The sequence below is a fragment of the Chiloscyllium plagiosum genome, unplaced genomic scaffold (assembly GCF_037043375.1).
Source record: "Chiloscyllium plagiosum isolate Xiang-an unplaced genomic scaffold, Cpla_swu_hap1 HiC_scaffold_19, whole genome shotgun sequence".
Lineage (NCBI taxonomy): Eukaryota > Metazoa > Chordata > Chondrichthyes > Orectolobiformes > Hemiscylliidae > Chiloscyllium > Chiloscyllium plagiosum.
The window spans coordinates 29,289,877-29,303,438 of record NW_028270157.1 but is presented as its reverse complement, the minus strand read 5'-3'; the positions used below and the strand labels follow the sequence as shown (position 1 = coordinate 29,303,438).

Here is a 13,562-nt window from a genome sequence, read left to right as displayed (position 1 = left end):
AGCATGGCAGCAGAAGTGGAGCTGAGATTGAATATTAAAGAGTTACGCTAAAAGAGAATCACAAAGAAGTTCAGATATGCAAAAGCTGCGAAAAGAAGCGACTGGACAATACTGAAAAGCAATAAAGAAGCAAGCCACAACTGAAATACTGAACTGGACATAAGGGTTACAACTTTTGGCATTTCAGCACTGGTTGAAATGAAAGAGAACTGTTAGGTTTTCCACTCACAAATATGCAAATTTACAAATTAGTGACATATCTACTGAAGCTAAGCTACGGTGGTTACGAATAGTGAACTTACATAATTGTTGGAGAGAGATTGTTTCAATCTCTCTCAAGAAAAGAGAAATTTTGAAAGCCTTGAAGACAAGCTTCTAACACCAAGTGAATACAATATAACTTATGAACATTTTCAAAATTCGGACCATGGATCCATGGATCAATAGGCGACTGCATTAACACAGCTCACAGAATCCTGTGAATTTGCACAACTAAAGACTATCTGATTAAAGACCATATTCTATCAGGCAATAAGCGATCAGACAATAAGAGCGTTTCTTTTAAGAAAGGGAAACACACTCTCAGGAAAGCAATCAATACGTGTAGGATGCTGACTTTGTCAATCAGCAAGTAGAGCATATTTATGGCAGAACCGACCAGGCTTTGCTAAATCACATTCCAGACCAAAGGGAAAGAATGATCATGGAAAAGGGTGGGATGCAAATACTCCAATGGACATCACACAAAAGAAGGTATACCTCACGTGGGAAGATCAGAGTTCTGAATCAGTTTCCACACATACAAGCAAATGAAACAGATGTTCATTGCTAATATGCTATTGAGAGAGCGCAGCATGAGAGAGACTGTTACAACAGAGTGTAAAATCATCCAGGTCCAATTAAAAGCAATGGCTCAATATGCTCTGGAAATCATTGAATTATCTTGCTCAAATCAAACAAATTACCCAATAAGGTGCAAGTCTCCGATTGCTGCAAGAAATAATGATGGCCTGCAAGCATCAAGAACACTCCTGTAGTCATAGAATCATAATGGATGTGCAGAGATTAAATGATAGCTCAAGATTGTGCAAAGGAAACAGGGTCAGAATCCCAAAGGATATGAAAGTTGAAATATAAAAGTGCATCAAGGAATTGGTTCAAGTCTGAGAAAAGCAAGAGATATACTCTACCAGCCAAACATTAGCAACAAAATCAAAGATCACATCAACTAGGGCAGTGTTTGTAATGAATACCAAGCTAAGCAAGTCAGAGAGTCAATGATGAGGCAGACCAGGAATGAAAGTGGAAATAAACTGCTTCACTCTTATAGGAACTGATTATCTTGCCACCATAGACTACTATTCTAACTGCTGGGAGATAGACCAGTGGACTTCAATGACTACCAGTGAAATTGTAGAATGTGGAGAGAACTTCAGCTGTTCCTACTTGCCTGACTTTGTGATGAGTGACATTGGCTCTCAGTCCATGAGTGATGAATTCAGCTGCTTCAGAAAAGATTGGGAAATTCAACATCATACATCTCCATACAATCCCCAGGCAATGAAAATCATCAAAAGAATGATAAAGAAATCAAACTAACCCAACACAGATTCATAAAATGCAGTCTTCAAGTGGAGAAACACATCCACAGAAGACATGGAAAGCAGTCCAATACAACACTAATGTCACACCATGCCCAAGCTACTCTTCCAATAGCAAAAAGCCACTGAAACCAGAAATCATAGCAGGGATGAATGACAATATAAAGGTAAAATGACAGAAAGTAAAATTTCATTACCAAATTCCCATTTCCAGAGTTGAGCATTGAAGAGTCAGTCAAAGTGCAAACCTTTAATGGTCTCAGCAAAAGTCAGTCCAAATAGCAACTAGCCCCTATGTACAGCACCTGCCACCTTATTTGTTTGTGGTGGAAATGATGACCAGAAATAACATTACAACCATAAGTACATACAGACAATGGGAAAGGCTGCAGGTGGTTGAACAGGAAAGTGTGAACTCACAGTTTGCACAGAGCATAGATAACTATCAGTTGAGGTCCACAGCATCTCAACAATCAAAATGGAACAACAGATACCACAACAATGCAAATGACATGGGAACGACCAGGGAAAGAACATCACTCAGCTGAACAGCCAATAACAATGTAAATGTGTATTATTAAGAGACGGGTACAATTTAAAGACCATGGGTAGGGGTCTGAGTGACATGAGCCACGGCGTGTTTATCGCAGAATCAGATGAGAAGTCCAATGAAGCTGATCTTGACGTCAAGAGCAATTTGTAACAGCTTTTATGCTTTTTCACAAGCAGTGAGGCAAGTTACTCACTCAGTAATTAAGGGGGATTGTAACTCATAGAACACCTTGTTGACAGCTTAACTTGCCTCATTAATATTCAGCTTCCTATCTTAACAAACTCAGAAAGGAAGCTCAGCATTCAATATGGAAACCAAAGCAGATACTTGGTGAATTCAGCTCACTGATTGCTCCAAAGGATCTCCATATTGGACACCAAGCGTCAACATCTCATGGCACGATCCATAGGTACCAGCTACATGCATCCCACATCCATGAGCATTGGCATCCAATATGTGCCAGCCCCTACAAATTCTCATGATATATCTCCAATCCACATAGAGTATGCTTCTGCACTTCAATGCAGCACCTTGGGCTATAGCAGCAACTGTCATTATAATGCTGCAACAAGGACACTTAGCTCAGGGACATACACCCAGCTGATGGACTGGATCATGTTACATCTCCAGGATCTAGACTCCTATCATAGTGCTCACTTTCAAAGTGAACCTGGATGCTCTCAGAATTCTTGCCTTGCATTACCTTATCTTTTTCTGTTTCGCCCCCTCAAACCAGAGATAAAGGCTCATATTATCTTTGTCTTGCCTTGCCATTTAGCACAGACACAAAGAAAAGAAGCTTGTCATGGTTGTCAGCAGTCTTCAGTCAAGTCACCCAGAATGCAAGGAGTCTCAGCACTGTAAGTCAAGGTCAGCCTCTGATACTAGTCCAAAAGCTTGGAAACATTCAGCTACTTGGGCTGGTCAGAATCAGGATGCTTTCCACATCAGTGGTGAGGACCCAAATGTCAGGCAACCCACCGCCCTTCCTTACTCATTCTGGCTTGCTGGAGTTTTATTGCCTTTGGAATGAGAGAAAGGCAGATATTAAAGTCAAACAAAATGGGTAGCGCAACTGTTACTTTTAGCACAGGTTGAAAGGTGTTCAAAGCCAGAGATTGAGCTGTACTAAGGGTTGGTGGTGTCAGGTGTTGGGATGGACAACAACATGCAAAAGAAGATGTCACAGGCATTCGTGAAAGTGGTAGAGCATGAGCCTTGATGGGAGATGAGTATGGCAGCTGTTAATATAGTAAATAGCATGTGAATTGGAGAGAATGTATGGTAGGACTTATGCTGGTGAAGTTAGAAGATCATTGACCTTCTTCCAATGGTGCTTATGTATTCATCCAGATGGTTAAGACAGCTTCAAATTACTGGGTTACCTCAGATAGGTTGACATGGTATGGTGTTGTGGTTTCCACTGCTTGTCCTGGCAGAAGAGGAGGTCCCATCTAGCAATACTTCCAGATCCTTGCTCACAATTTCCCCCCTCTCTGCAATGTCTGGGACAAATGTCAGGAATTGTGCAGGGCAGCTGCAGATTGACAGTGCTTGGCATTGGTATAATTGATGCCAGTGAATCCTGGCATATCTGCTGAGTTTTTATGGGAACAGCACATGGTAATGTGACACCATAATTAGACATGATGAATGCTATAGGATCAGATTAGGTAATGAGGTGAGTTTGGTAAATTATGATGAAAAAAACTTGCTAGACCTCATGGTCGAAATCCCTCTAAAGAACTCAACACAACTTGGATTTAGTAATGTTCAGCCATTTGTATGCAATGCATGTGCAGAGACTGACAAAAAAAAATCAAACTGCTCAAGCATGTGTCATGTGCAGACTGTAACTTGTGTAACTCAAAGTGTAAATAATAGTGCATGCAATTTTTTGTGTCAGAAAACGGAGATATTTGGGATAGAAATGAAGCAGTGACTGGGGCATGTAGCTTGCAGCGAGTTTCAATAAAGAAACTGTACAGGCAATGGGTCACTTGATGGAATATGTGAACCTGACCGAACACAACCCAAGCACTTTCCCTAGACTTTCTTATATGCTAGATTTAATGCTCCTTTTGAACACTCATTACGTATGTATGAAAGAAATGATGTTATTGAATAACTAAAAAATATATTGATTTAAATAGAGTACATACTTCAAAATGGAGATAGTAACTCCAGGAATGTGTGATCTTCAGAAATTATTTAGTAATTTCTTTTCCCAGATTGAATTCTATAAGCTAATATTCATTAGGCAGAATTCTATATAAAAGGTGAGCTATAGTTTGCTGTATGCAATTATATATGATGCATTCATTGAAGGACACTGAAATGTGTCAAAATACTTTGTGTGTGATCTGAATGGCCTTTGTTTGAAAGGAAATGCAGGAGAATGATTGGTTTTCCTCATAATTGCAGGTATCCTGAAGAACTCACCAGAATGCATCATAATCAAATCATTCCTAAGGTTGTAATTTCATTCTAGGGAACAAAAAAAAGAGATCAGTCCTGCTATACTTCAACATTTCTTAAGCAGCAAATGAGCCATTTAACTTGTAAAGACACTGAAAGATTTAGAAATGCAGCTGTGGATTGTGCGATTTGCTGCAAACAGTTCAACTTCAAGGTTCTGAAAGTAAAACTTATCCAGACCCTGAATAATTGTCAAGCTTTGTTGAAAGAAACAAGGGTGGATTGGGGCGGGGGGGGGGGGGGTGCTGTGTGGTGCAATGGATAGTTACTGACAGTCCCTTAATATTTGAATATGTAACTCAAAGCCAAACAGAAATACCCATTTGAGGGACCTGGCAGGATAGCTTGAAAACAAATGTACAATTTACAGAACCAAACAATTAAATGAATATTAATGTACAGCACAAATGCAATTCACATTTAAACCTGAAGCAAGGTAGCAGTTGTTGAAGCTATCATCCAAAATCATACTTATTATAAAATACATAGTTAAAAATCACACAACACCAGGTTATAGTCCAACAGGTTTAATTGGAAGCACACTAGCTTTCGGAGCGACACTCCATCAGGTGGTAGTGGAGCGCTCCAGTACCACCTGATGAAGGAGCATCGCTCCGAAAGCTAGTGTGCTTCCAATTAAACCTGTTGGACTATAACCTGGTGTTGTGTGATTTTTAACTTTGTACACCCCAGTCCAACACCGGCATCTCCAAATTATAAAATACATGTTATCAGGCAAAATACTGGCAAGAATGTAGTGAGTAACAGATCAAAACTGAAAATAGCAACAGACAAATTAAATTATTTATATATATATATATATCATGAAGAAAGATTGAATTAATTTTGCAAAGGAACTTCATTTCTACTAACCAGTCTGTTACAATTCCCACTCTTCTGTTCAAAACTAGACCTAACAAATAATCTGACGCTGTGACCAGAAAAATGTCACTACAAATGAGGAAACAATACTTGCATTATCCAGGGGGGAGAATTCAGAATACCTAAGTCTGAATAGTGGCAGAATGCTGGTAATATGCTGTATTTTATTTTAATATTTACACGTTACCTTATGCATGGCTGTGTCCATGTATAATGATTGTGCAGAGACAAATAACCTGGACATTAACAGAACTCTGGTGATACTGTTATAGTGTCCTTAGTGGACTCCAAGTCCCACCTGCTCCAGATGGGTCATAATAACTCTGAATAGGTTGATTAGAAAATATCTACATTCATCAAGGCTTTCAATAAGGTCCCTCATGGCAGACTGTTCAAGAACATAGGAGCCAATCGGATCTAAGGCAAAATAGCACTTTGGATCCAAAATTAGCTGAGAATTGCGAAGGAGAGGGTAATCTTGGAAGGATGTATCTGTGATTATAAGTCTGTTTCTAGTTGGGCTCCGTGGGTTTTAGTGCTGAAGCCCTCACTACTAATGGTGTACATTAAATGATTTGGACTTAAATGTAGAAGGTATGATCAACAGGTTCCTTGGAGTAGTGATAATTGAGAGGGAACAAGACCAGACCCCTCAAAATGTTAAGGAAGTAGCCTAGACCCAAATGTTTTCTTATTTTAAAGGTAAATGTCAGGTACTGTGTTCCAGATGCAATTCTATTGGTGAAACTACTTGACATTAAAGAAAACATAATTTATTCAAACAATACAGTTAAAATACAACAAAAGAAAGAAGATCTTGGAATTTCTTAACTCTGTGGAAAACTTAACAAAATAATAGATACAGTAACCATTACTAATTAACTGTTCCAATATGGTACAACCCATAAACACACCCTTGGCAAAAGGCAAATTCAGAAAAAAGGTTTTGCCTCACATGCAATCCAGCAGCCAAGGAAGAGAACCCCCAGCTTTTGACTGTAATTACGAGGGAAAAAATAGCTTTTACTTCTTCAAGACTCCAACAGCAACTGCTGCTGAAAACTACAAAACTAAAAAATCCCTGGTTTTGTGGGTGAGAGCTTAATCACACCCATTCAGGCTGCTTCTATTGTTCCAGCTTTTGAAACAAGGATCAAGGCTTCACAAGTTGGTTATCTTCTTACAGACTGTGAGGCATCAGTGTCAGGAATCCAGGTTTGACCCCATCCTCGATCAACTGTCTGTGTGGAACATAGAACATAGAACAATACAGCACAGAACAGGCCCTTCGGCCCACGATGTTGTGCCGAACTTCTAACCTAGATTAAGTACCCATCCATGTACCTATCCAAATGCCGCTTAAAGGTCGCCAATGATTCCGACTCTACCACTCCCACAGGCAGCGCATTCCATGCCCCCACCACTCTCTGGGTAAAGAACCTACCCCTGACATCTCCCCTATACCTTCCACCCTTCACCTTAAATTTATGTCCCCTTGTAACACTCTGTTGTACCCGGGGAAAAAGTTTCTGACTGTCTACTCTATCTATTCCTCTGATCATCTTATAAACCTCTATCAAGTCACCCCTCATCCTTCGCCGTTTCAACGAGAAAAGGCCGAGAACTCTCAACCTATCCTCGTACGACTTCCTCTCCATTCCAGGCAACATCCTGGTAAATCTTCTCTGCACCCTCTCCAAAGCTTCCACATCTTTCCTAAAGTGAGGCGACCAGAACTGCACACAGTACTCCAACTGTGGCCTAACCAAAGTCCTGTACAGCTGCAACATCACTTCACGACTCTTGAATTCAATCCCTCTGCTAATGAACGATAATACTCCATAGGCCTTCTTACAAACTCTATCCACCTGAGTGGCAACCTTCAAAGATCTATGTACATAGACCCCAAGATCCCTCTGTTCCTCCACCTGACTAAGAACCCTACCATTAACCCTGTATTCCGCATTCTTATTTGTTCTTCCAAAATGGACAACCTCACACTTGGCAGGGTTGAACTCCATCTGCCACTCCTCAGCCCAGCTCTGCATCATATCTAAGTCCCTCTGCAGCCGACAACAGCCCTCCTCACTGTCCACAACTCCACCTATCTTCGTATCATCTGCAAATTTACTGACCCACCCTTCGACTCCCTCATCTAAGTCATTAATAAAAATTACAAACAGCAGAGGACCCAGAACTGATCCCTGCGGAACTCCACTTGTAACTGGGCTCCAGGCTGAATATTTACCATCTACCACCACTCTCTGCCTTCGACCGGTTAGCCAGTTTTCTATCCAATTGGCCAAATTTCCCTCTATCCCATGCCTCCTGACTTTCCGCATAAGCCTACCATGGGGAACCTTATCAAATGCCTTACTAAAATCCATGTACACTACATCCACTGCTCTACCCTCATCCACATGCTTGGTCACCTCCTCAAAGAATTCAATAAGACTTGTAAGGCAAGACCTACCCTTCACAAATCCGTGCTGGCTGTCCCTAATCAAGCAGTGTCTTTCCAGATACTCATAAATCCTATCCCTCAGTACCCTTTCCATTACTTTGCCTACCACAGAAGTAAGACTAACCGGCCTGTAATTCCCGGGGTTATCCCTATTCCCTTTTTTGAACAGGGGCACAACATTCGCTACTCTCCAGTCCCCTGGTACCACCCCCGTTGCCAGTGAAGACGAGAAGATCATTGCCAACGGTACTGCAATTTCCTCTCTTGCTTCCCACATAATCCTAGGATATATCCCGTCAGGCCCGGGGGACTTGTCTATCCTCAAGTTGTTCAAAATGTCCAACACATCTTCCTTCCTAACAGGTATCTCTTCTAGCTTACCAGTCCATTTCACACTCTCCTCTTCTACAATACGGTCCCTCTCGTTCGTAAATACTGAAGAGAAGTACTTGTTCAAGACCTCTCCTCTCTCTTCCGACTCAATACACAGTCTCCCACTACTGTCCTTGATCGGACCTACCCTCGTTCTCGTCATTCTCAGGTTTCTCACATACGCATAAAATGCCTTGGGGTTATCCTTGATCCTATCCGCCAACGATTTTTCATGCCCTCTCTTAGCTCTCCTAATCCATTCTGGCTATCCTGTATCCCTCCACTGCTCTGTCTGAATCCTGTTTCCTCAACCTTATGTAAGCCTCCTTCTTCCTCTTTACCAGACATTCAACCTCTCTCGTCAACCAAGGCTCCCTCACACGACCATTTCTTTCCTGCCTGATAGGTACATACATATCATGGACACGTCGTATCTGCTCTTTGAAAAAGTTCCACCTTTCCACCACATCCTTCCCTGTGGAGTTTGCACATTCTCCCTGTGTCTTTGTAGGTTTCCTCCAGACGCTCTGATTTCATCCTACATTAAAAAGATGTGCAAGTTAAGTTGATTGGTAATACTAAATTGTCCATTGTGTCCAGGGATGCAGAGGCTTGGTGGATTAGCCATGAGAGAAGGGTGATTATAGTGGTGAGTCTAGGTGGGATGCTCGTTACATGGTCATTGTGGACTTGATAGGCTGAATGGCCTACTTCCACACTGTAGGGATTGTATGATTCAATTTCAACTCCTCCTCCAGAGTTTGGAGTGCAACAATCTGCTGGCACTCCACTCTCTGGTAGAGAGAGTGCTACAGTGTGGGAAATGCTGCATTTCACCCCTGTACCCAGGCCAATATCCACCCTTCAATCAACATCACTAAAAACAGGAAATCTTTTCATCACATTGTAATTTTGTGGGAGCTTGGTGTTGGTGTGAAATTTGCTCTAATAGTGACTGCATCTCACAAACTTTGGAATGTTCAAGCTTGCTATTGGTGCAATCTTTACTGCCCAATTTCTTGTTTGTAGCCAGTTGACCCTTCAGGGGCATCACATATGAGGAATGTTTGAGGCAAGTGACTCCTTAGAAGAGTATAAAGAAAGTAGGAGTATACATAAGAGGGAAATCAGGAGGGCAAAATGGGGACATGAGATAGCTTTGTCTAATAGAATTAAGGAGAATCCCAAGGGTTTTTACAAATACATTAAGGACAAAAGGGTAACTAGGGAGAGAATAGGGCCCCTCAAAGATCAGCAAGGCAGCCTTTGTGTGGAGCCACAGAAAATGGGGGAGATACTAAATGAATATTTTGCATCAGTATTTACTGTGGAAAAGGATATGGAAGATATAGACTGTAGGAAAATAGATAGTGATATCTTGCAACATGTCCAGATTACAGAGGAGGAAGTCTTGAAATGGTTAACGGTGGATAAATCCCCAGGACCTGATCAGGTGTATCCAAGAACTCTGTAGGAAGCTAGCGAAGTGATTGCTGGGCCTCTTGCTGAGATATTTGTATCATTGATAGTCACAGGTGAGGTGCCGGAAGACTGGAGGTTGGCAAACGTGGTCTCACTGTTTAAGAAGAGCGGTAAAGACAAGCCAGGGAACTATAGCCTGACCTCGGTGGTGGGCAAGTTGTTGGAGGGAATCCTGAGGGACAGGATGGACATGTATTTGGAAAGGCAAGGACAGATTCGGGATAGTCAACATGGCTTTGTGCGTGGGAAATCATGTCTCACAAACTTGATTGAGTTTTTTGAAGAAGTAACAAAGAAGATTGATGAGGGCAGAGCAGTAGATGTGATCTGTATGGACTTCAGTAAGGTGTTCGACAAGGTTCCCCATGGGAGACTGAAGAGCAAGGTTAGATCTCATGGAATACAGGGAGAACTAGCCATTTGGATACAGAACTGGCTCAAAGGTAGGAGACAGAGGGTGGTGGTGGAGGGTTGTTTTTCAGACTGGAGGCCTGTGACCAGTGGAGAGCCACAAGGATCAGTGCTGGGCCCTCTACTTTTTGTCATTTACATAAATGATTTGGATGTGAGCACAAGAGGTGCAGTTAGTAAGTTTGAAAAATGTGTTGCTGGAAAAGCGCAGCAGGTCAGGCAGCATCCAAGGAGCAGGAGAATCGATGTTTTGGGCATAAGCCCTTCTTCAGGAATGGGCTTATGCCCGAAACATCGATTCTCCTGCTCCTTGGATGCTGCCTGACCTGCTGCGCTTTTCCAGCAACACATTTTTCAGCTCTGATCTCCAGCTTCTGCAGTCCTCACTTTTTCACAGTTAGTCAGTTTGTAGATGACACCAAAATTGGAGGTGTAGTGGACAGCAAAGAGGGTTACCTCAGATTACAACAGGATCTTGACCAGATGGGCAAATAAGCTGAGAAGTGGCCGATGGGGTTTAATCAGATAAATGCGAGGTGCTGCATTTTGGGAAAGCAAATCTTCGTAGGACTTATACACTTAATGGTAAGGTCCTAGGTAGTGTTGCTGAACAAAGAGACCTTGGAGTGCAGGTTCATAGCTCCGTGAAAGTGGATTCGCAGGTATATATGCTTTCCTTTATTGGTCAGAGTATTGATTACAGGAGTTGGGAGGTCATGTTGTGGCTGTACAGGACATTGGTTAGGCCACTGTTGGAATATTGCGTGCAATTCTGGTCTCCTTCCTATCGCAAAGATGTTGTAAAGCCTGAAAGGGTTCAGAAAAGATTTACAAGGATGTTGCCAGAGTTGGAGGATCTGAGCTACAGGGATAGGCTGAACAGGCTGGGGCTGTTTTCCCTGGAGCGTCAGAGGCTGAGGGGTGACCTTATAGAGGTTTACAAAATTATGAGGAACATGGATAGGATAAATAGACAAAGTCTTTTCCCTGGGGTCAGGGAGTCCAGATCTCGAGGGCATAGGTTTAGGGTGAGAGGGGAAAGATATAAAAGAGACCTAAGGGGCAACTTTTTCACGCAGAGGGTGGTACGTGTATGGAATGGGCTGCCAGAGGATGTGGTGGTGGCTGGGACAATTGCAACAATTAAAAGGCATTTGGATGGGTATATGAATAGGAAGGGTTTTGAGGGATATGGGCTGGGTGCTGGCAGGTGGGACTAGATTTGGTTGGGATACCTGGTCGGCGTGGACGAGTCGGACCGAAGGGTCTGTTTCTATGCTGTACATCTCTATGACTCTGGGTCAGTACTTGATGGAGTTCAGAAGGATGAGGGGGAAATCTAATTGAAACTTATTGAATTCTGAATGGCCTGTTCAGAGTGCATGTTGAGAAGATGTTTCCATTTGTAGGAGTGACTAGCACAGCCTTACCGTAAAAGGGAAGACAATGGAGCTAAGGAAAAACTGCTTCAGCCAGAGAGTGGTGAATCTATGGAATTCAATGCCACAGAAGGCTGTGGAGGCCTGGTCATTGAGTATTTTTAAGACTGAGATAGATTGGTTCTTGATTGCCAAGGGGATGTAGGGTAATGGGGAAGAGTGGGGTTGAGAAACGTTAGCCATGATTGAATGGTGGAGCAGACTGGGTGGGCTGAATGGCCTAATTTCTGCTCTTATGTCAATGGTCTTATTGTGCTCAATGGTAAGGTGTGTGAATATTGCATTGTAGCTGGGATGGCAAATATTGACTGTGATAATATTTGTCTAGTGACTCTGGGCGCAGCCGGGGTGCCATTGTAATTAAATAAGAAAAGGCGAGAGTGCCAGTTAATATGAAGTTTGCTGTGCAGTTCCTAAACGATTACTACTCCAGTGACCGTTTCAACTCATGAATGGACTGCACCATTTTTCCTCAGTCTACTCAGAAGTTCGACTCGTCCATTTTTAATACATTACCAAAGGATTTTTGTTTCCACCTGAATTCACACTTGGAAGAATCTGGTCTGTACACGAGAAGGATTAAAAGCTGCATGTGTGTGTAAAAGAGAGAGGGGTTTCTTTTTATATATAAAAAAGGCCAGGTCTCAATATCCGTGTGTTCAGAAAATGTAACATTTGTATCCTGGTAAAGTGGGATTCCGAAGGTTGCTTCGCTTTTACTCTTCCCGTTAAAGTTTGCAAATCCTTTTAATCCGTGTGTGTGTGTGTGTCTGGCTGTGGTGAGTGGGGAGAGCCCCTTGCCTGGATAGCGAGGCCGCCGTTTAGCGGAGACCGCGCCGAGCTCACCGCCTCGCTCTCCCTCCCATCGACTGACAACGACGAAACTCCACAGCTCCTACTGCCAGCTTTTTGAATGAGTTCCATTAGAAGATGCCGGTCTGGAAGAAGAACATGCCTTCATGTCTGCAAGCTGACCACGACAGAGGTAAAAAAAAGGCGTGGGGGGGAGGGAGAGCTGGCTGGGAAAGAAAACCCGCTCATTGCATTTCACTCACACGTTCACTCGGCAGTCAGCTGAAGGCAGAGAGAACAAGGCGCTGCCAATCGCGATCTTTAACCACACACGTTACTTGTGCAGTTTGCTGCTAGCTACTCTTTGTAGTCTGGCGTTTCCTCTGCAAGACAAGCCCCTTTCACGGGAGATGTTCTTAAAGTTGCACCTAAACCTACCTCCCAAACAACTTAATTTTGCAAACACTAGTTTATAAACCCAGTCCTCCAGAGCCTGTGAGTGTGCATTTACTGCGTTCCTAATTTTGAAATGATTGTTCATTTGGCGTGCTGTGTTGTACATGGAGTCAATTTCCAGACAGCCAACCAGCAGCTGATAGGCATTGATTCCCCACCAGGCTAAATGACTGGGGACAGCCTCCTGAATGGTTATTGTGGCTACACCTGGTTACTTTGAATATTAAAGTGAATGGTGTTTTGTGGTTGGTGCATGTAACTGGGATGATTTTGTCGATATCTTTTCAAGTATTTAATGTTTACTGATGTTTTAGTCTAATTTCAGAGTTGCCGATTTGTTTCATTTTACTGTCTACCCGAGTATAAATGTAACATGTTTGCTTGATCTGTGCTGCTTACCGGGTAAAAACAAGGTCTGCAGATTCTAGAAACCAGAGTCTAGATTAGAGTGGTGCTGGAAAATCACAGCAGGTCAGGCAGAAGGGCTTTTGCCCCAAATGTCGATTTTCCTGTTCCTCGGATGCTGCCTGACCTGCTGTGCTTTTCCAGCACCACTCTAATCTAGACTGTGCTGCCTACCGGTATACTCTCAGTTACGAAAGAATAGAATGGATGCCACTGCTGGGAATCCT

The 13,562-nt window shown here is 42.6% G+C and overlaps 1 protein-coding gene across 1 annotated transcript in view; it reads left to right on the top strand.

Annotated features, from left to right (window-relative positions):
• The first annotated feature begins 12,266 nt into the window (after positions 1-12,266).
• The window catches only part of grip1 (glutamate receptor interacting protein 1), a 459,039-nt gene continuing 457,743 nt past the window's right edge, over positions 12,267-13,562 (top strand). Inside the window, exon 1 of the mRNA XM_043709637.2 lies at positions 12,267-12,667. Coding sequence (XP_043565572.2) covers positions 12,613-12,667 — 55 coding nt within the window. The 5' untranslated portion in view covers positions 12,267-12,612. The remainder of the gene's footprint in view (positions 12,668-13,562) is intronic.